The sequence below is a fragment of the Pezoporus wallicus genome, unplaced genomic scaffold (assembly GCF_028554395.1).
Source record: "Pezoporus wallicus isolate ANWC-B61680 ecotype Strahan unplaced genomic scaffold, APGP_CSIRO_Pwel_v1 contig_7505, whole genome shotgun sequence".
NCBI classification, from domain to species: Eukaryota; Metazoa; Chordata; class Aves; order Psittaciformes; family Psittacidae; genus Pezoporus; species Pezoporus wallicus.
Window position 1 is genome coordinate 892,620 of NW_026638908.1, and position 24,503 is coordinate 917,122.

Consider the following 24,503-nt stretch of genomic DNA (forward strand, 5'->3'; position numbering starts at 1 on the left):
TACATGGAACATAATGAGGCAATGTTAATAATTAGGTGCCTGTAAGCACTCCATAGCTGGATCCTGCTCATCCGCAACAAGCACCCAAGCAGCATTTCCCATTGCTTCCAATTACTCATAAACCTAGGTTAGTAATTTCTTTGAAAGAGCTGATTTTGTGTACAAATCTCTCTGCAATCATTTTTATGTATCAATCATATTGAAAAAAGGATGCCTCTCCATTTGAGGTATATACCTCAATCTCAGCTTCATTGAACTTGATGCTTCTGAAATCAGTATATCAGGGAGGATGCAAATATCTCAACTTGAGCAAATATTTGAACAATTCGCTATGTTCACTTTCAGGGAGAAACGTAAATCACCTGGCAAGGGCATACAGAGTCATTAAAACACAAATGATTAAACCAATTGATGGGTGTAACTTGATCAGAAAACATAACATTAATAAAATATGCATGGAAAAAATAATTTGCACTAATTAGAGGCTTAACGGAAGTGGAAGATAAATAGGTTCCTGAAATCAGCTAAGGGGACAAATCACAAACAGGCCTGTAAATTGCTGCAATTCTCATTTTCCTTGCACTGTCCGCCCACTCCAGTTCCTGTGTGACAGTTACAGTAAGTTTTCACATGCACTGAAGACCAAGTGGTTACAAGTTACATTGTTTTCAGTCCTGCAGTTACCTACTCTCTCTTCTGATCAACTCATACCCATTCTACACTATCTGCAGCTATTTTTGTCAGTACTGACTGTGTCTGAGGGACTACTGTCCCAGTCAGCTTACACAAATATAGGTAAAAACGAATTATATTCTTCCTGCAACTGAAATCCGAAACATGTGATGTTTTATTGCACATTTTGTCATAGTCGCCACCTAACACATTACCCAAACCTTCATTTACACCTGCAAACACAAACAGGGAAAAGACACACACGATACCTGTCAGCCTAAACCATGGGCTCTTCATGGAAGGCTGAAGCCCCAGCCCAGGTCTTGCAAGGGAACATGTACCAAACGCGGAGCTGCTGATAACAGTTCATTAAATTTCATAAAAGTGTTAAGATTAAATAACGTGTGTTTGACTTTATTCTTGCACATAATTGCAGATAATAAACACACATTAAAAAAGAACATACGTTGAATTAAATCCATGTATTCTGGGCAAACAAACGCCTTCATATGAGCACATACTTCCTCCACATTACCAAAATGCACACAGCACCTGGTACAGACTCTTGTACAAAATTATTAGATTACCAGAGCATAGAGTAGACCTCATAGCAGCCTTCCAGTGTCTGAAGGTGGCCTATAGGGATGCTGGGGAGGGACTCTTCATTAGGGACTGTAGTGATAGGACAAGGGGTAATGGGTTCAAACTTAAACAGGGGAAGTTTAGATTGGATATAAGGAGGAAATTCTTTCCTGTTAGGGTGGTGAGGCACTGGAATGGGTTGCCCAGAGAGGTTGTGAATGCTCTGTCCCTGGCAGTGTTCAAGACCAGGTTGGACGAGGCCTTGGGTGAGATGGTTTAGTGTGAGGTGTCCCTGCCCATGGCAGGGGGTTGGAACTTGATGATCTTAAGGTCCTTTCCAACCCTAACTATTCTATGATTCTATGTGCTTTAATCTTTCTTCATGTGAGATGCAACAATGCAGATAATGCTTGACTGCATTATTAGAATTTTTCCAGACAGAATAAACTTGTTCTTTTGTCAACACTCTTAAAAAAAAAATTAAATAATCTTTGCGTTTAATTTGTTCCCTACAAATCTGTTCTGAGATTGAGACAAGCATCTTTAAGATGTTTGTAAAAGGCATAGGAGGAATCCAGACCCTCCTGTTTGCAGCCACAAATGCCTTCTGGCATCATGCTTACGTGCCTTTTATAAGCCCTTATGAAAGACACTCACAGGGTTTGCGTGTTGGTGAGCCCAATGCTGTGGAGGCTTCCTAAGTGACTGCACCTAAGAAGCTGGCAAAAATAAGCTATGGAAGATGAAGGAGAATGTCAATGAGTCCTCCACTCCATCTGGGATATGAGACCATCTTGTTTCCACAGAGCCATTACACAAAAGCCCTCAGCCTTCAGGCAGGATTCACCCCCTTGTTCAAACATTCGGGGCACCACCCAAAACATTTTACAGATTGCACAAAGTTTGCATAGCTTTCTTTTTTTTTTACATTGATGTTTAAACTATAGAAATTTGCACAAAGAAATTTAAGTGAGCTGTTGTTAAAGTAGAAAATACATCTTATCAGTTTCAAAATACAGATTCAAAATGTCAAACACATTTACTCATTATTTTTCCTTAGTTATCATTAAACCAATGATAACTGCCTTCATTCCTGTATTTAACCCAGAAAGTATGTCCTTAACAAACTGCAAGACTGTCTAATAAAACATGATATGAAATTTAGGACAAAACCATTTGTCATTGTGCAGTAGTGACCAGCAATTAAGATGGGTAAGAATTCCAGTCTGTCTAATCTACCTCATAAACCATTATGTAACCCCCGAGACATTGATCAGCACAATTTGCACTAAGATAGAGATGGGAAATGCAAACATAAAGGAACTTAAGGACTCAGATAAGAAACTCTGAAAAGTAATTCTTTCCATGAGCAACAACAGTTAAATATACCCCACAGAGACAGAAGCCTTCTCAAACTCAATGTCCTTTTATGAGAGATTTAGATAATCTATGAATATTTAAAAGAAAGACATCAACTCACCTTGTCAACACTACATTTATAATGTGTAACTAGTGTTAAACATATTTTTGTCCATATGGAAAAAACAAGCAAACAGAAATGCTAGAGACATATAGACACATGCTATTTCCTTCTCTACAGTAATATGCTTTCTCAGGTTAAAGAATAGGATAACCCGAGGCATCCTTTAAGCTATTCATGCATAAAATCACAAAAGGTGTACCTGTGGATCAATAAAAATTTTATTTCTAGGGCAAAAAGTAACATCATTAGTTCAGTGAAATCCAGATCTAATTTGAATCAAAGACCAAGTACCAACTGACTTCAGTGACAGGAGGAACTGACTTTTGGGATTAAAAGTTATCAAACTACATTGTATTTTAGAATCATCATTAGATTTTAGCTGGTAAGCATTGCTCAGTATCACTGGTTCATGTAAGTTTTTGCTTTCTTCTTTATTTTCTTTATGTATACCAGTAACAGATTACTAGGTCCTGAATCCCTCAAGTCAAAGGAACACAGAACATGCACTGTCTGTTCTTAGTAGGGTAACTCCCAGATCAGTTATTCAGCAGGTAAGGAAGTAGAAAAATTAATTTTAATAGTTCCTTAGTACCTTGCTAAAAGCAGACTTACTGTCCCCTGCACTTAAGACTAAGGAGTTTAAGATAGGACCTTGTACTAATAAAAGAGGGAGTTATCAGTGTGGAAAAACCCCCAAATAATGCAATTACTTGGAGCTGTCAAGGGGCAGGGTGGTTGCAATGCCAGACAGTACCAATTCAATTCCTTGTTAGGTGTATCGCATGACATTTTCCCTTAGCACGGTTAAACCCTTGTTTAAGGCAGAGCATGCAGGGTTAGCCAAAGGATCTTTCAGATAAGGAGAGTTCTGCTCTGTGAACTGGAGGGGGATATGAAAGCAGTGGAAGAATACTAGGTCTGCTCTTCAGCAAAACAAAAACCCACAGCATGTGAGTAATTGTATCTTCACTCATAAAAGTATGTATTCAAGTCATTATCTGAATAAAGATGTGGTTACTCATGCGGGTAAGGTTAAGCACATGCTTTTGCTGAACTAATATATTTGGACAGAAACCACAGTATTCTATGACATTCTCTTTAGAGGTTTTCTCTGCAAATACTGGAACACCCACACAATTGAAGGAAACATGAAGATTCCTTTCTGCTTTCCATGTAATTATTACACAGAAACTCCCTGAACTTAAACTTACTGTTTTTTGCTTTGAAGCATTTTAGTCCTAATATAGGAGGTGATTTTGTCCTAACACCAGGACCAAAATGCTATTTGACGCTCTAGGACAATGCAGTGAAGAAAATAAAAATCTTTTATAAGGGGATATAAATCATTATTCTGGTTTCAGAAGTAAATGGAACTAATTTGACTGTGCAGATAGAATTGAAAAATGTGGCCACTAATCTCTACAGCATATAGAATATCTATCTACAGTAATATAGATGTCTGATTTTGGGGGAGATGGCAAAGAAGTAAACAAGGATAACTTGTTTTGATGAAATTGTACCAGCTAGTGTAAGGGTATGTGCCTAAGATGAGAAAAACTCTCATTTCAAACCAGGAATGACAGGGTTCACACAGCTCAAGCAAGAGAGAGCTGTCTGAACCTCAACATGCAGAAGTTTCTTCTAATGCTCCTCTCAAGCCAAGGGTGGCCAAGCAAAGAGGATACGGATACTCAGGCAAGCAAGAAACGCCCAGGTCTGGAGGTAGACTGAAAAAGGGGAGGTGGGACAGAAAGCCATAAAAGTAGCATGCATTCGTATTTACCAGTTTTCTGTGGTCCACAGTTGTAAGGCAGAATCACCACACCAGCCAGTAAGTGTTGATCTACACATGAGGTGTAGATCAACAGTGGGACATTTACAGACACTGACTAAAACTACAAGAGTAACTGGTACCTTCTGTTTGTGTTGATCAGTGTCCTCCAGCTAGCATTTTTTAAATTGTATTTTTCTAACTGATTTTGTGTAGTACAAGGAAAAAATGAGCTAAAGACAGCTGATCTATGAGGAAAATGGTGTAGATACCATCTCTACTAAGAAGTCTACCTCTGTGCAGAGAGCCTGAATGAGACCCATTTTTCTAAACCACTAATAAAAATACATTTCCCATTCAACAGAATGAATATACAAACTATTTGCACATTTTGCAAACTTAGTATTATTTTTTCAGTCTGAAGCTGTTCCACAGAATACTTTCCTTTATTAGTAATGGCACCTTTTCTAGTAGAAAATGGGGGGGGGGGGGAGAATAATAAATTAGTTTAACTTTAAAATTATTGATATGACTTAATGCAGCATTAGGGCTCCTGTCTTGAATCACAACTGTCTGAGTTTACTGTGTGTTGAAGTCTTAAGCCTGTAACTGTCAGCTGCAATAGGACGAGAGTGGACAGGGCACTTTGTGGTGGTTTTGCAAATCTAACAGCAGAAAACGTGAAGCAAAGAATTGCCATATTTTTTACCAATGTGTAATCAGGTATGTTGCAACATTTGCAGTAATCATTCCAACTCTCCACAGCAAGTCAGAAGGTTTTCTAAAGTCTGGGTAAGTTTCTAAAGTCTGGGTAAGGAACTATAAATCCTATCAAAGTTTATGCAGTACCTCAGTTGCAAAGGTCTTATATGCTTGCTCTAACGAAAAGGCAAGACGGGAAACAAAGTAAAAGGCACAGATATTATAGTACAGTAACATTTCTTGAATAAAAAGATCTTATAAATTAGATAATGATTAAAATTGGGAACAGCCATTTTGCTGTTGCTTTATTTCTCAGTGCTGACTGTTTTCTTGACCAAACATCTCTATCTTTTCTAATGGTGCACCACTACGTGCTGGAGGAGTCTTTTCTGAACAGCTTTTCTTGTTTCTTCCAATTTCTGTAGCTTCCACCAAAGTATTAGTCAATGGTTTTCCCAGTGTTTCTGGAAGCATTATTGTTAATATTCCACTCAGAAGAGCCATGATCCCAACAAGCAACTAGAAGAAATAAACAGTAGTTGTAAAGGTAGAAATGTCTTTCAAGTTATGCATATCTTCAGTCTTGCTTGAGAATATGTTTAGATTAAGCACAAAGAGCTGTAATTTAAAGCAAAGACTAAGTCTTAAATGTTGTCTGTATAAAAGATCTCCCTTTTTGTTGCATAAATGAAAGATTATGCAGCAGAACTAACGAGGAGCAAGTGAAGTGTTTTGTTCACAAGAGATCAATACAGCACAAGGAGGAATCATTTTGAGAAAACAATACATATATCTTAATCTGGTATTTCTACTATCAGGTATGTATTTAAGAACTGATTCTAGGATTTCATACATTTATTTTTACATACATGCTCACAGAGGTACAATTTCCCTGCCACCTGTAATCTCAATCCATACTCCAGCTCCTGAACCTATTCCTCCTGTACCTGTGTGTGTGTTCCGCCTGCACACAGCCAGATCAGAATTCTTCAGTATGGCTTGTTTGCCTGATGTTGCACAAAAGTGTACTTCTCTGCTCTGGAGAGCTCTTCAGCAGATAATGAGCTAGCTCTCAACAAGAACATTTTGCTAAAATCAGTTTCAAAGAGCTGTTAAGGGTGCAGACATTAACTGAAATTTGCAGTGGGATCATATCTTGGATTTGTCCATGGTGTACACTGCTCCATAACAACAGCTTACTTCAGCATGAGTGGTGCAGGGATCAGGATTATGTGGGGTAGATACAGAAGCGCACACATGCTCTAGGAGTATCTTTCCTTTCCCTTAATTTCTGTGACTTGTTCAATGAGAACAATTCCCATTTCCCTCCTTTGAATACAGAACATTAAAACTCTGACATTCTTCCAACATTAGGTTATAAATGACCCAAATCTCTCTTGATAGAAAAACTTCTGCACAGCACATCAGGCCTGGCCTCAGTGTTTTTCCATTTTATGACTGTGCACTTTGATGCTGTATTATCCTTGCCTTGCCCTATGCTGATTCTCAGGTCTGTCCTCTTTGTTTAACGCTTTCTTTCCAAGTGTGAGAGAGAACATTTGGAATCACTGTGCCTCTGTCTCTCACACACAGCTTGAGACTGTGTGTGAGAGACACAGAACTGGCCAGCTACCATCTGCAGTTAAGCCAGACTTTCTCTTTAAGTCAGAAAGGTGCTTTAAAATAGAAGTTCTCCCTTGTAGCCTTGAGCTGTGCTATTTTCATGCACATGCACCATGCTGCTTTTGCTTCCCCTCCCCTCTGACAGAAGAGGACAACTTATCTTAAGCAGAAGCAGAAGCTTTTAAAAAACAGAAGCCACACTGTTGCATACAGTCCTCTATTAAATATAGAGGCTGACAAAATACAAAAGAAAGCAAAATACTGTCAAATACTACAAACTACAGTGGAAATGAAATAGTCATGCTTTTACCATGAAAAATAAACTTTAAAAAATCCTAGCAGTAATATGACCATTGGAAGTGGCAATGAGTGGCAAACTGAAGGAAATCCTTGTAGACATAGATATGTGGCAGGAGTGATCTTTAAAAATTAATTCCAAAATATTAAGGTCTCACCTCTGAGTGGTAAAACTCTTCACTATCAAGATGTGATTTTCTGTCATGGTAAGACAGGATAAATTGACACATAGCAGCTATTCCACAGTAACCTTTCTTATAGATATCCTTTAGGCTGTTGTAAGTTTATATTTGAGGATATTAAGGGCTGTAAAGGATATTGAAGCTTATGGACACTCATACAGTTGGAGTTTAGGAGAACTGGGTCACTACTGATTGCCAGCTTAACATGGTTAAAGCAACCCTGTGTGCTTCAAGTATGTGTGTCTTCTCTGTTTTGGTTATTCTTTTAGACACTTTGCATTCTTTTCATGTTTTCCTTCCTCATGAACCTAACTTTTATTGCCCTGTGAACTCCCACTATTGGGTAAGCGTAAACACCACCAGCTTTCCTGCCTTTTCATCTCAACTCTCTTAACTCTAACTTCACCACGTGCTAGTTTTCTTTCTTTTTCAATGGGAAAACTACTGCATGCTGACTAATTCAGTGTATTTTCCTTCTCCCTCACTCTACAAAGCATTTTCCAAACTTTCCTACAAAAAAAGAGACTATAAGACAAGTCACACTATATTAACAAAAGGACTTCTCAAATGTCATCTACCTTTTCAGGGTCAGTAATCACACTTACCAATGAAGTTACTCACATTTAGTCAAAACAAGTCTGAAATCTTATCTTGGCATACTTCTTCATGAGGCATCTGACATAATTTAGCCCTTTGCTTGCTCATAAAAACCGTGTACATTTTGTATTTATGTACTATTTTACATATATAATTTAGCATCAGAAAATCTTCTTCTGATATAATCAATGAATTAAATGCTTATGGATTAAGATATTGCACAAAATATTTAAGTATGTTTAAGCTCCATTGAAGTTAATTTGACAGAAGTACCTGCTTAAATTCATTGCTTTTTCAGGGTCTTAATTTGAAATCTGACTTTCTGCTTAGTCAAATTCTTAGAGTATTCCCAGCATTTCAGTACAGCCAGCAGCTTCTAACAGCTGCCATGAAAAACTTCAAAATAAGGTTTACCACCGTTTTTCATATGTCCTCCCTATGTGGAGCAACAGTTTTAACTTCACAGTGGTCTAAGATCAGGACTTAATACATTTAGTCTAGAACAAAGATAATTTGAATTAAATATCCCTACAAAATAATACTTTTACTTCAGAGAGCAAATGATTATTCTAGTCTGCTGTTCATATTTATATCCACATCGGATGGCTCTGAACTAATCTAGATATGATCTTATTCACAAAATTCCTATTTCAACATAAAAAGGTTAAATTTTGTCCTGAAAATCAAGTACAAAGGATTTGCATTCATTTACTTTACTGAACTCAGCAGAGTTTTTTTTTAATTTATAATTTATAGTTTATCTGAGAGAAAAATCAAGCCTTTTAAAAGGCTACTGTAACATAATTCTTAACAGCTTAGAAACAGAAATAGGCTATACATAGAGCAGTTGCTTTACTGTAAGTTTTCTAGAAAGTTGTCACATGAAAAACATACTTGGCAAATTACTCTAGATTTATAGACATTCAGATGAGATGCTCGCATTATTCACAGGTGGCATAACCGTACATGAGACAGACTGTCTAGCAAATGGCAGTAGTAACTGCTTGACAATGTGTGGTGTATACAACAGATCAACACAATGTATATCAGTTTACTTACAAATGTAATCCATTTGATTTCATTTCCATTCCAAAACACTTACGTAACCTGAGACTTGCCACACTATGCTCCAACTCAAGGCAAGCCTATTTAATAAACTGAAAAAAGTTTTATAATAGGAGTTAATAATGAAAACATACTCACTGTGAACTATTACACAACTCTACAAATACTCTGATACTTTTTGTACACTGAGAATTGTTCATAGCTGAAATAATCCTCTGTTTATACTGCGATTTGCACTGCTCTCCAGCATGTTTGAGCATTTCCCCATCTGTGGTTTAACTGCAGCGCTTCTGCACAGATAAAGCTTATCTCAGCCAGTAAAGGCAAAACACTGACAACAGAAAAAGAATGCTCTCCCTTGACCACTCTGTTGTGCAAATGTTTCTTTGTCTTTCCTGGGATGATATCTTGGCTTGTATAGGAGCTTGAGGGAATAAATTAATTTGTGGTCTCCTTCATCCTCTTAATTTTAATCCAAAACAACTGAAAGTAATTAGTTTAAATAATGGAACGAGTTCCCAAGAATTATCTGAAACCAATCTCTAGCATCTGTAATTGAAGATTTTATAGTTGCAAAATCAAAGGAATACAATTCCACTTTTTCAGGAAATTCCAAACTGGTAAACAAAATTAGAGTAAGATTAAAGACACATCCTGTTACATTTTCACCTTCTGATATGAAGACAAAACCTAATGGTAGCATGACCTGGAGTTACCTACAAATAGGGTGTGCTTAATGAATCTAAGGTTCTGTTGCTTGTCAAAGTCACCATGAACCTCATCAATGTACAATTTGCTTCTCTTTTTCTATTTTATGAATTGTTTTATTCAGTTCTTGTAAATGAAAAACACAAAAAGGAAGCTTTGGGTCAGCTCTGAAGACTAAGTATAGTAAGCATAAGATATTCTTGATCTTTTGGAAGGCTATTGCAAGGATGCAGTGAAAAAACAGCCACCCATGGTGAATTCCAGAATGGAAGAACCATGCCTTTGAAAAAAGGTTACAATAAATCAGGAGCATGGTCCAGAACTTCTAGGCCTGCAAAGTAAATAATTACAGACTAAGACGCTTCCCAAATGTTATATAGTAGATGAAGTATATTTTTATGGAAAGTATTTTTAGCAATTTTATACTAGGATTCAGTGCATAAGCATTTTTATGTCTTCCATTTCAACAGATTTCAGTGACTCAAAGTTTCCCTTCTGCTTTAGCTGCATATTTTTAACAATATGAAGTTACTAATCTTTGAGACTTAAAATTTTAAACAGGAATGGTTCACTCAATTTCCTTTTCAAGATACAAGTTCAGCTTTTGGTTCCTGAAATTTTCAGGATGCATTTTCAAAACCAGAAATGTTCACCATTGAAATAAATACTTACAAGTGGCATGAAAATCCAGACACTTCTCAGATATACACAGAAAGGAGCAACCACACTTCCTACTCGACACATCATGCTTCCACTTCCAACAGCAAGTGATCTATACATAAAACAAAGACTTTGATAAAAATTCTGGCAGATAAAGGAAACAATTAGAAATGCACAGCCACTTAAAACATCAGTAAAATGTCCATGTGTCTTTAAGCAATTACACCAGGAGGCTATTGCTACACTGATGCAGATTTATATTGTAGCAAAATTCAGCTGCTTCTATAATTAAGATTAAAACCAGAGTCATCATGCAGCATCGACCAAAGGACTACGTAAGAAACCAGGACTTGTAAGAAAGGCATAAATAATGCTTAAGAAACTACTGTTCTTCTAGTTCCCATTGAGTATTCTTCTACTTCTGCAATGAAATCAATCAATGCACATGGTATGAAAACTGAGTCAAAATTTATGGTACAGCCAAGCCCTAGGCATCTCTGAAGCAGCCAAGGAACTCATCCCATCCCAAATCTTTCAGACCACTGCCACTGATGCCAAGAACTGCTTGATCTAGCACAAGAGCGTAACAATGGAAAGGAAGTAAGAGCAAAGTAATAAAAAATACATAACTGGCAAAAGTTCTTACCTTACAATTGTTGGGTATAGTTCTGCTGTGTAGAGATATATAAGGCCAAATGCCACACCTATTGAAAATTTTCCAGCCATATTTGCCAAGATAATTAATATATTGAATTCCTATTGAAAGAGAGCACAATTAAATAAATCTCCAGAAAATAACAGTTCCAAACTTCATTTAAATCCTTCAAAAGTTGTGATCCTTCTTTAAACAAGCAGTAACAGTGAAGCCTGCACTGAAAATACAAAAATCTATCTTAGATTGATAGCTGCAATTTAAAAACCACTTTTAATCAGCTACATGCTTCAGAAAGAGCAGCTGCCATCTACAGACAAGAGCCTTTAAAATCGATTTTGACTATAGGAACACTTTCAACAATACATGACTAACCTGAGGTATGAACATAATTAAAACACAGATCAGTGCACTTAAAATAAGGAACGGAATGAGTGTGTTTCTCCTTCCCAGTTTGTCCATCCCAATGCAAGCAATGACATAGCAAGGCAACTCCACAGCACCTGTCAGGATGAAATTATTTTAAGTCATGATTACACACATTCATGTTGTAACTCTAACTTCCTCTTTATGAGGATTAGTTTAATCTAGAGGGTAATAAATAAGTGAAATCTAGAGATAAGCAGTGTGTTGGGCTAGTTCATTTGTTAACAGAAATGGCAGCAGAAGGCAGAAAACATGGCCTAAAATACGGTAGGAGTTGATAGAGGACAAGGGAAATGGGTTTCACAATGCAGGCCAGCTCTGTTTCTCTTTCAGGTGGAAAATTACACAAACCAGCAAGGCCATGACCCTGGCACTTGTGACTGAAAGCTCTCTATTTGCTGCTCTTCTGCTTCAGGTATTTTCACATCAACAGCTTAGGTACCCCCCAAAGAACACTGCCAGTATTGCACTGACACACCTCTCAGGATTTGCCAGCTTCCACCTGGACATAGAACTAAAGGCACAGCTGCATCCCCCAGCTTCAGCCCAGAATCACCCCAACATATAAGTCAAGCAAGGTCTCTCCAGGTCCAGTTTTTGAGTCCATTAAAAAGAGGGCAGTTGCTTACAATATCCCACTCTTACTCAGATCATCTCTTCCTAATGTCTCTTTCCAGAGAAACACTTCTGCAGCTCTAAAGGAACTGGGGTTTCTTACCTTTAAATGAACAGGCTACAACTGTTCACAAACCATGCGTAAACATGATTTGCACCTAGACAAATTATATTGAACCTAAGCCAGTTCAGACATGTCTTAAACCCAACTTGCTTGTGAAGAACGCTGCTATGCCCAGTGTAAAATCAAGGGAGAATGTAAGATACAGCCCTGAACAAATATGTTGCACCCCTTCACTAAGCACATGTAATATGTCAATACATCTATAATAGCAGGAAACTATTTTGATCTTGTGTTGGTAAAAGCAGGTTGTAATTATTCTGTGTTTGTTAGTCTGCTAAAATATTTTTGGAAGAGGCGGATATGGTGATTTACGCGCTGTACCCCACCATGACGGTTTACTTATCTGTGCAATACTAGCATCCTCTCTTCAACATAGCAATCTATGAATATGCTATCATACATGACAACACAAACTGAATTCAGGAGAGACCAGTCCTTCTGTGTGTGTATGTACAGGAACAGTCGTGTTCACTCTACTGATGTGAATTCACTCTACTGATGTGAATTCACTCTACTGAGTGAATGTTGCATAAAGCAAAGCACATGATTCAGTTCTTCACTGGCTCAGAGCTGCGTGCCTGAACTAGAAGTCAATGGAATATTTCCACTGATCTTAACAAGCTTTGGGTCAGGCCTTTGATACACTGAGCTGCCTTTATAAACAACTTATGTACCAGAGGAAGACTATAGCCAGACTGTAATTAAAATTAAAAGAATACTACAACTAAATTAAAAATACACTTTTGAGACAAATAAAGTTACTCTTGCTTCCGAGAATTATGAAATTATTTTCTACACAGTCATAAAATATCATGATTATAAGTGATTAAATTTTTTTTTTTCCTCTCATTTTCCTAGTTTGTGCCTTTAACAGAGCCATATAAATTTTGTGTTGCTGGACTGCTTCCCTTGGTGTTTGTGTAGATCTGCTATATGCTTGCAGGGCAAAGAGGAGACAAGAAGAATATGGTTTCACAAGCAAAGACAGATGGAGAAGAATTTTGTACACCAAAAAATTTTAAATTCTCTTTTTTTTTTTTTCCAGAAACAGTAATATTTGGAGTGAATGGCATTTCTGCGTTAGTCAACTTTCTGAAGAGTTAGCAAGAAACTTTTTGAAGAGGGTTCATAATTGAATGAAAACAGTTTTAAAATTGGCTGTCAAATCTATAGACGTTTCTAAATGTTATGTTCTAGTTCTGTCATAAACAGAATAAGGTACAAAAATATTTACCTATGAGAAAGAGATTTAAATATTCATTGCCTCCTAGACTGACAGAACTGAGGGAGAAGACGTAGTACCCCAAGCTCCCAGTGAACCAGATCAGCCAGACTGTGATGGTCCTTCTTGCAATGTGCCAGTTACAAAACAGGTCTAAGATGTTGTGCTTCTTTGTTGAGGATGTGTCACTGTCACCCATTCTGCCACTCACTACATCATCTTGTTGGACAGAGTAGAGTTCAGAAACTTTGCAGGGAGTGCTTACTTTATTCCATCTTGCCATTGTATGAATTACTTTTTGTGCATCTTCGTATCTTTCCTTTGACAGGAGCCAAAAAGGTGTTTCTGGGAGCATCCAGCAGCACAAGATAAAGGGAAGAGTTGCTATGGAGAGAAATATCTGATAGACCCACCAGGTCTGAACCAAAAATCCCACGAGTGCCACAACCATAATTCCCATGGCAAAAAAAGCATGGACATGCATAGAAGCCCAGGTTCGTGCTTTAATGCCAACAAATTCAGTCACATAAACAAAAGCCACAACCAGATAGCCACTTGAAACCTAGGGGTTTGGGGTGGGAGAGAGAAACAAAAACAGTAGTGAGGTTTGTATCTACTTTCTTTGTATATCAGCAGTAAAAACAAACAGCTAACAGTCTTCCACATTCATGTACGCTTGTCACTGTACTGGCATGTCCCTCACTGACAGAAAAACCCCTGCAAACAAATCAGATGGAGAAAAAGTTCACTCAAAGCTTCAGAATGCCCAGGCACTGTATTTATAAATGTGATTTTTGTATGTTTCTCTGTAGTGGGGGAGAGTCAGCAAGAAACACCTGAAAAAGAGCCTAATTTGCTGATGTCACTAAGCCCTTCACCTCCAAATATCACGTCCTTTCATGACATAGCAAACTGGATGCTGGGGAAAAGTGAGGTCCTGTGAACTAATTGCCACTTCTGAAAATCCTAACCTTGGCTTTTAAGTAGACTATTAATAATCTGTACATCAAGGAACTGCAAATTTACTGTGAATTACCTTCCAGACCCTTGTAAATTATCTCATTAAATCAAAGTTTGACAATGTTGGAAGAGAATCTCATATGGTTATAGGTTCTTATATGTTATCTACTGAATGCAATTACTGGCATGTTTTGCATTATAGTATTTCTTCATTGAATATATATTTCAATTTCTCTAGCAACAGTCAAACTCTTGGTACCTCAAAACATTTCAAAACACAGCTAGAAAATCTAGACTAGAAAATATTCCAGTATATTGTTTAGATTAGTCAGTTTTCTGGTTAAAAATATTCCAGTTAATAATTTCTGATTCTCAACCCACTTAACCTGTCAGGAAAGCTGTGCTGATCTTAGCGGCATGGGGCTAGAGCTTTAGACCTCCATCTAGCAGGTCAGTCACAGTGGGCAGTTAAAACCTACAGAATTGGTCTAGTCAGAGCTTTTTACTTTTCTAAATGACCACAGCCTCTAGCATCAACAGCTAAAGGAATCAGAAGAGGAACTCCTGATGATCTCACTGTTTAAGGCTCAAATGCCCATGCAGTTTTTCCTGCTAGGAAATCCTTCTGAGCTCTGATCAGGAAAAGGGTGCCTCAGATGCAAATGCTGTCTTGCCTAATGTACTGTCAGCAGGAACAAAATAAATTATGTGATTATTTTCAAATTTCTAACCTATTTTAAGTAAGTTGCATCATTTTTCTTGTGATAGCATTCTAATTTCTTTATGCATCATATACTGGAAGACTACAAATATACTTTTAGATGTAAAACAGCAACTCAAAATTGGTTACTATGTAAAAATATTGAATATCGGATAATGGATATATATCATACACATATATAAAATTATGTGTGTCATTATGCACAAACACGTATACTGGAATAACCGTAAGTACAGTGTAAACATCTAGGTGTTTAACAGGTCTACCTATGTATTTAGTATTTCAGATGTAGCTTAAAACACCAAAGAGATACATGGAAGAAAAAATGTGCATCTCTCCTCCATCACTCAAAACAGTAGAGATAAAAATCATAATTATAGATTCGCTATCTTAAGAAAAATATACTCCAATTCTAACAATAAGGAGAAATGCAATGGCAGCCGCAATGTGGAAATCAAAGTTTGCTGCTCACACTTGGTATTTAATTACCAGTCCAGCAGAGGTTGGGACGGAGGAAGTACCAAACACTGCTTCATACAGACGCTTTCTATTTATTCAAAGAGGTAAAGTGCTGTGGTCCAAGAACATTCAGACTCTCCCTGCTCTGCTGAAATAAGTGCAACAGAGGGGACTTTAGAACAATGAAGTAGGTATGCAATAATATAAAGGGAGGTTCTCCTGAGAAGGGGTAGGAAATGACAAGTAGAAAGAACCAGGATGAACATCCTTTCTTACCATAGCAAGGAGGAAGCGCACAATCACAAAACTGTAGTAGTCAAATGTGAAGGCCACTGCGATGCCAAACACAAACTGACCAGTACTTGTGAACCATATAACACGCTGTCTTCCCAGTCTGAAAATCACAGCAGTAATAAAATTATGAATAACCACGAACATTCCATTAAAATATGACCAAAAAATGGAGTTGTATTTTTCTGCAACTCCAGAAAGCCTATCTGGAAGTGAGTCTGAAAATACTGTAATTAATACTTTCACTCACCACAAAAACATTAGTTTAGTTACCTGTATTCATTTTTCAGTACTTTCAACCTTCAAGAAAAGGAAGCTCCTATGGACGGAACTTCCATTCCACAATTCTTAGCTGGAAGCAACGTGCAGAAGGGAGAATTACTTACTGCTCATCTCCAGTTTCAGGTTTAACTTCTACGTAACTAATCTGCAAATGCATTCTGTTATTTATGAGGACAGTAGGTAAGACTCATTTTTTCACATATTTTATATTAAGTAGTATATAGTTAATAATTTCTAACACAATTTAGCTGTGATAACACATGACATCTCTTGCCAAACAACCAATTTGGATCTTAATGAAAGGCTTCTGTAACATATCTCTGTCCACTTATTTAAAGTTGAATTCCCCAATAAATGACAATCACATAGTTCCCCTGAATTTTCTGATTGCATCACAGCACAGAAGCATGCATGTGCAAATACAGAAATTCAGGAAGATCATTTACTAAAAGCAAAAATGTATGTCAAATACATCAACAACATAGTAATTTCCAGTGTAAAAGGAGGATATTTAGTAAAAAGAAACTTCTATTTGTTTATCTTCTTCCCATGTCTCAGAGAGAAAATATACCGAATAGAGCCAGTTCTCCCTAAATAAGGGAGCACATACTAGCAATAAGAAGCTCATCTGAGGAGAAAACCTAGAAATCAGCAGTATATCTACAAGACTCTATTGAGGATTCATTATATTTTATCTACAAATGTTCTGTAATACAAAATGTGTGTAATACAAAGCACCTTTCTTCCCTGATAATATTCTCTGGGACTCTTATTACCTAGTCCACTGCCAACAGCTTTTCACAGATGTGGATATTGTGTTTTCACAGACAGTCTGAAGACTTTCAGGGATGTGGGCTCATTTATCAGTTTTCCTTCATGAGTATTTCTGTATTGAAACAAACCCTATTTTTCTGCAACCTTGACCTGGAGTCATGCACATTTGGTTTGTGATCCCTGCCAGAAGAGATCCCATTGAGTCCTAGCTGACAGAACAATTCTGTTGGGAAGTCTGTTAATTGGGAATGGAAGAGACCCATAAACTTACTTCCCACCAGCCAGAATGTGTCAGAAAATAATCACTTTCAGCTGTAAAATCTACACTTGTATATCTGCAACTCAGAATGTATGTATTATCTTTACCGGCTGTCCATGGCTTGAATTAATGGAAATCAGAACAATATGATCATAACCTTATAAATCACATCTGAATATTAATTAATAAAGCTATGAATGATTTAAAGGGATCCAGAGCAAATGTTGGCACTATATTCTGGTTTTGTATTAAACACAGTTTTACAAAGCCTTGGATGGGGAAGCAGGATTGAGTCCACATGTTCTGAAAGCCAAATTAAAAAAAGGATCATCTTTACCTTTACATTGCCATGTTGTAACTATCCCACCATAGCGTTGTGCTAATGAAGGAAATCAGAAATTTACATGCCTGGTCTCCTTTTTCTGCTTATACTGTTGACTGCAGGATAAAACATAACCCTTCACCTGACAGAGCTGTTAGTCAACAAGCTCCTCTATAGAAAGAGATAAATAACACTAAACAAGCCTTCAAAGCAAAACACAGATACATGAACTGCCAGAGACAAAACCAAGTACAACATAGTTTGGGTGTTTGATATGGATTGAGGGGCATAGCTGGGTGTTGTTCTCAGGTAGGAATGTATGTTCTTGTGTTGAGAGAGAAAACCAAAAGAAGCAGGATACAGATGTACAAACTGAATCTCTCTAATGCTTCTGAGACCTGCTCTGATGCTGGATCCCAGTGCGTGATCTGAGATAACATCCAGGCAGGAAGTGCTGGAGGGTGGAGGGCTGAAAGACAGCCTTAGTACTCTGAGCAAGAGACTGCTCAGGTTGAGTCCCTCTATGGACTGACTCTCCTCATACTCAAACAGAACTTTGTATGTGCTGGTAAGTAAGTGAAACTACAGCTCAGCTCATTGACAACCATTTTTCCTCCCATCTGGAGTAACCTTCAAGAGACTAAAGTTTAAGTTAACTATTCAGGGAAAAACTATATTTGGACAGCAAGGAAAAATACTGTATGGGTATTTATTTTAAGAACATGGGGCCTGATCAAACCCTCAAAGCCTTTTCATCAGCCCCACAGAGCCCTATTCATGACAGAGGTTAAGAAATTTGTGATTTTGAAATACACTATTTTTAATCTTCCAGTAGCCCTTTGGCTGTTTATAATATCCAGAAGTAAAAAATTATGTTTCCATAAGGAATCTCTCCTCATGGAAAATGAAATGAAAACCTACTCTCAGGTTTTACTGTTGCTATTACTACTAACTATTGCTATTCCTGTTAAACAAAGAGCCTAAAATGCTAGCTGCACAGAGCAATGGCCTAGAACAATTGATGATAATTGTAGATAAAGTACATAAAGTAGAAGTACATAAAAGTAGATGATTTGCAAATACATTTTAAAATAGTATCAGAGAAAGAAATTAAGTTAAACATAACTGTGAATAATACGATATCCAAAACTCCTGAATTAGGAGTACATAATTATGAATACACGATGAATGAGAACAACAAACAGGTAGATATACGTGAAGCTACTGCATTCTGAAGCTAGTTTTCAGAGGATGGCAATTTACCTGTCAGCAATGTCACCAAAAATCACTGCTCCAAACAAGACTCCAAGCATGAATGTAGGCTGTATTAATTTTGCAAGCCATTCTCGGTCACAGACCAGATCCCACTGTGTAACAACAGTGCTCTTCCACTTTGTATCATCATAGAGAAATCCATCAGAACAAGAAAATATGGACTTGTTGCCTTCGTATTCATATGTCAGATCCAAACTGACTTCTCGTTTGGACCTGCTGCACTGATCAAGTTCCCAAATTTCTCCATTTTCCAGCTGGACTACAATGTAATTTTCTGCTGATGCCCATAGTGTCCAGATGTCCTCTATGCTTGATCTGGAGGAGTTGTGGAAAAGAATACTACTCACATTTCCAGGGATCCCACATACAAATTTAGGAGTAACAGCCATGAACACAGATGCTAGGTAATGGATACCACATGACATAGCTTGAAAGACAGTTGCAAAATAAACACATGCTTGAAATCTGTAAAGGGAAAGAAAAATGTTTACCAAAGAAAAGCCCTCTATACATGAAAAAAAGAATAAATCAACAGAATTATTTTGCTAGGATCAGTAAATGGAGACATCATTCAAGTGTCTAGTATTTTGTTACATAGTGCTGCTTCAATATTATCTAAGCCCTGCAAGAGACCAAAGATGAGATCCACAGTAATCTGTTGCCAGAAAATAATATTACTTTTAGTCATGTGTTTAGCCATACACAGAGAAGAACATTTAAAAAGAAACAATTTTGAGTTTAAGCACTTAGTTTGAAGCAACCTTCTACCCTCTCAATTCTGTATAGTATATTCCCTCAAAATAAGGCCTTAGATTACTTGATTGGTTAGAAAAACCTCAGGTTCTGAGGGATGGAGGTATGTGCATCAAATAAAACAAACCAAATACATTATGCACTTCATTTCACCTAATTTATCCATATAAGTGTGTTCCATCTGTCTTCCATCTCCCTATTTTGTCTCCGAAAGGCAAAGAGAGAATGCATGTAGACACACGCAGAGGAAGATAGAATCTGAACAGCGTGAAATGTTTGGTACCAAAACATAGCTGTAAACTGGGTTGAGTTTTGGCTTCAACAGGGTGTGCAGTTTGCCATTAAAGATTGTATCATAAAGCAAATGTGGTAAAAGAATGTTTTATGCATAGCTTGAACTTTGGCATTTTAACAGCTTTTAAAACATGCTCAACATGCAAGTAAATCTCAGTATATAAATTGCACATGTATTCTGAATTTTGAAAGACTTGCAATGAAGTCTAGGATCACTGAATGCAAATTCTAGACAGTTTCTGGTAATCTAAGCATAAGGAGACTTTTCCTCAATTAAATGCGAAAACTATGCACATAATTAGTACATCTGTTCAGCAAAAACAACATAGCTTTGTCTTCTCTTCCACTTTTTATTTCCTGAAGGCAAATCAATTGCACTAATTGAAGAAGCAATTATTATTCAGTGAGCTTCTACATGTACATCCTTACTGCAGTACATGGTGGGCCTTGATCATATGAAAAGAAAAGCAGCTTTTTTTTGAAATTATCAGAGGCTATCTCTGCTGAAGTTCAAGGAAACGGTGCCTAAAAAATAATTGCCTTGAAATATCTTACGGGAAAAGTCAGAGCAATGCCAGTCCCCATAACAAACGTGACCTCTAGATTGCTCCTATTCAAAACAATCTCCAAAATGTACCTTTGAATTCCCATAATTAAGATCGCAGCACTATCTAGCCTAGGACTTTTAAATCATCTATCAGCACAATTTCCAATTAATTTCTAAACTATCCATAATCAAAGTATTTAAATAGAATTTGCTGAATACATTGTCTGAATGTCCAATTAATTCCTGCAATTAAACAGTTCTCTCATGTAACATAACTCCATTCACCATCCTCATTCTCCTTTGTCTTTTATCTCATGATTCCTCTTTCTTTCCTTGGTAAATGTAAACCCAGTTGCCCATCCTGTCTTTCCAATAGCATTGTTACTCTTCAGGTGCAGTGTTTTTTGGCCCCCTTTCTCTTGACAACAGCTCTATTAACTTATCCACAGCAGTCTGAAGAAAGGGTTGAATTGCTAAACCCATCATGGCAGCCTAAAATCTGGCTCCACTTCCGTCTTGATGACACTCCAAGGCAATCTCGCAGAGGTGCTGTGCTGCTTTTTCCCAACAAACCTTATGAGAGATACTGTAAAGAGAAGCTAAACATGCCCACAGCATCCCTTAAGCCTATCAATTCCCTCTCAAGAGAACAGCTTCTTAAGCATTAAGTAGCTAGCCATAAATCAAAGCAAGGCTAAAACAGTTCTGAAAGGCTTTGAGGCTATCTTGGACCACAAAAAAAGGTTATCTGAAATGTAACCTCTGTTGCCCTATTAATGCAGATAAATATGGTCAACAACAGTTTTTAGTTATTCTTCTCTAGTTTCATTTTAACTGTTCCCATCAAAAGTCACAAACACATTTTAAAAATCACAATGCAAGACCAAAAATCAACAACTTTGGCTATTGTTGCAGTATGCAGAATGACTGAAATCAGGACTGGAAGACCACTAGCAAGTAGCAAATTAAATCCCTAGAGCTTGTGCAGTTACATCTACTAGCTAATAAAAAGTGGTATGCCTGGTGCCAGGATCCCCAGCATTTGCAGCATCTGTCATTACGCATCAGGAAACTGCAGTCTCCAGTTGGTATTTCCCAGACAGAGGAAGAATGAAATAATTTCAAACTCCCACAGGGTCTTCTCAAGTTTCCTAATTAGCCCTTGCAGTACAAGAAATATGAAGAAATATAATTTCTCTTCCACCCAGTGAGCAGGACAATTATATTTATGACCTTTCTTGTTGGAGAGGCTTCAGAGAAGATAACAACTTCTAAGGATACAGACTGTGAAGATGTCATGAACCAATGCACCACACTAATTTTTAAAACCCAAAACCCAAGAGCATCACCAGGGCTCTGATTTGAATCAGGTCTAGCTAAGCTTAACTGCTCCCTTGAGAGTTTCATCTTATCTCTTCCTGAACGATGCTTGTGATCATACTTTAATAACCATTGTGACAGACTACTCCACTGTCAAATCTTTTTGTTGGAAAGTTTCTCATTAAATCTAATCTTGATGTCTCTTTTTCCAGTGTAAGATTATTAGCAGCTTATAAAACATCCATATGCAACCTTAGATAAATCTTCCCTGTTTTTTATAATTTCTTTGTACAGATTTATCAGTTATCCCCCTCTACTTACTAAAACTATATACATTACGGTCCCTTACCCTTTCCTCATTTTTTCTTTTTGTCATATAGCACAGTTTCCACCCCTATAAAAAGCAATAAAGGATTTATTTAAAAAAAAATTCATGTCATGCCGTATTTCATTCATCTTTCAAGGGTTTAACTTAGAACATGATATAACTGACTTTCGTAAAACCATTCTTCCATTTTACTTCTTCTTATTTATCTCCAATGAAGAAATCCACTCTGCAGTTATTTTTCTTACCCAATTTGCAGCACCTGTGCTAAGCAAACAGAAAAAGTCAAACAGAATGCCAGATACACATTAATAGATGCAATTTATGCTGCCTATGAATTCATTTAAGAACAGGAAAACATGTTTTTTACAACAAAATGGCCATGTTGCTGCAGAATGTTGCAAGGTTGATTGAAGTGCAGTTTTTAACCTCTACATGCTCAAGCCAAGGAGTAGGCAGGGGGAGAAGGAACAGGAGAGAATGAGGCCTGATATGAAGCTAGAAACATATTCGGCAGCAGCAGTGGCTGGAGGCATCCCAAACTACACAAGTGGGCTGCCACCTCACTATGGGCTTCTCCCCTGCTTGTAAAACCTAAGTACTGGTCTCTCCAGTAAAATTCCATGTTGGGCTGGGCTAAGACTCTCTGTATACATACATACATATATATATATATACACACACGTATATATATGTAAAAAACACACACAAAGTATTCTGAAAGCCCTCTTTTGCTCTGAAGACAAAATCCATTGCCAGCTGCAGTAGTCATGTAGTCATCCCCACTAGATGCTAGATTGAAAAGCCCAACATTACGAGCAGCGGAGACTCTCCTCTGGGTGGGAAGAGCTTTTCTAGAAAGACCTGTTGGACAGAGGTCAGAAAATTTGTTAGCTTGCACAGTTACCAAAAAGGAATTAATTTGGCCATTAGTGCAAACATAAAGAAAGCATGAAAAGTATGTGGGGAGGTTGATATGTGGGAGGGAAGAATACTATAGATCCATTGAACTTTGCTTTCCAGAACAGCTGAAGATTGAAAAGGAACAGCAGAGACACAGGCCCGGCCCCGTGGTAGACATGGTAGATCTCAGGTTTCTAGAACAGGGTTTGAGGCAGCAGACAGTGCTGAACACAGAGGAACATAAAGCTATTGCCTCCTCTACTGCTAATTTGGGACCCCTCTTTTGCACCTTTGGGTGCGTGATTTTTTTTTCTCAGCCCTCTTGTCTGTGACCATTTCAATGTTCTTCTCTAATCTTAAAACCCTAGAGTCGCAGCTTCTCTTCCTTGTGGGAGAACTTAATGCTGGGGGAGCACTGCCCACCTGCCTGGGGAACCAGGAACAACCCCTGGCAAGGCTTTGCTGTGTCAGGAGGTCTCAGCAGAACGTATACAGGTCATACACTTCGCTGACCCTGAGGCACAGGTTAAAGTTTATGCTATCCTTGATACCTACTGTAAATTATTAACTCTTTTCCTGAATTCTTAAGAACACTGGACTGATAAGTAACTCCTTGATTACTAAGCTTTAATCTCTCTATTACAGGCAAACATGTAATAGAAACCTTTTAGTAAGCTCACCAAACTCCATTCTAAAGTTATATTTCCCTGAAAAAAAAAAAAATATTGCTGGTCATGCATCAGAATTGCACAAAAATACCATTGCAGCAGCAATAAATGCTCTCTAAATTCACCAAAAGAAAGACAAGTCTGTGATCTGTTGTCCTGAGCTGATCTCAAAAAGGGCAGGTTTTGGCAAGGGTGATTTATAAACCAGTTATTTTCACGTGCACCCACTGGATTACATAACACATATTGCTGCAAACAGTAGTTTTCAATGACCTATTTTACAGACTTTTTTTTCTTTTAAAATAAACATGCTTTTTGCATTCTTTAAGATCTGTAAACATGATTATCCTAAAAGGTATGATAATCTCTCCCAGTGTTTTTCCATCTCTTCAGTGACTTGCCATGGGAGATAATTATTTGGCAAGCACATTTCGTCACTCTTGCCAAGAGTGTCAAATATAGAAGTCAAGAAGACTTTGTAAGTTACTGCTCTAGTATAGAGACTCCTAATGAATGCCAGAAGTCAAATGAGCATAAAACTGTCTTCACAAAAGCTTGAGCAAGACACAACATGAAAATGTTCCAGTCTTTCTTAAATATTTCTGAGAAATTTCCTCCCCATTATTCTTTTTTCAGTTTACAGCTTATAGTAAACAAGACTTTACATTTTCTAACTTTTCCTCACAAGTTTTAAGATCTCACCAGTAAGAAAAGCAACAGGTAATATGATAATGTCAATGTTGAATTGAAGAAGTATTATTCCATAAAGATAATTAACCAGATCTCAGACCAGTGGTACTCTGTCTGTAGTCTCATGACACAACATCTCTGTGATCCTGTCACTGTAAGGTATTTCCTCCCTTCTCCTTTCCTGCTGTTCATGCATCCCCTGACACACAGTGCACTCTATCCTCAGTTGCAGTGGTACTTTTTTATGTGGACCAGCTGTGAATTTTCTCTGGGAAACTG

The 24,503-nt window shown here is 37.5% G+C and overlaps 1 protein-coding gene across 2 annotated transcripts in view; it reads right to left on the reverse strand.

Moving 5' to 3' along the window:
* Positions 1-5,477: 5,477 nt before the first annotated feature.
* SLC22A16 (solute carrier family 22 member 16) overlaps positions 5,478-24,503 on the reverse strand; it is a 29,159-nt gene continuing 10,133 nt past the window's right edge. For both annotated transcript variants that reach the window (XM_057413222.1, XM_057413223.1), the window contains exons 2-8: positions 18,713-19,189; positions 15,798-15,915; positions 13,394-13,943; positions 11,370-11,497; positions 10,989-11,098; positions 10,355-10,454; positions 5,478-5,729 (exon numbers count right to left, since the gene is read on the reverse strand). In XM_057413222.1, coding sequence (XP_057269205.1) covers positions 5,523-5,729; positions 10,355-10,454; positions 10,989-11,098; positions 11,370-11,497; positions 13,394-13,943; positions 15,798-15,915; positions 18,713-19,189 — 1,690 coding nt within the window. In that variant the 3' untranslated portion in view covers positions 5,478-5,522. The remainder of the gene's footprint in view (positions 5,730-10,354; positions 10,455-10,988; positions 11,099-11,369; positions 11,498-13,393; positions 13,944-15,797; positions 15,916-18,712; positions 19,190-24,503) is intronic.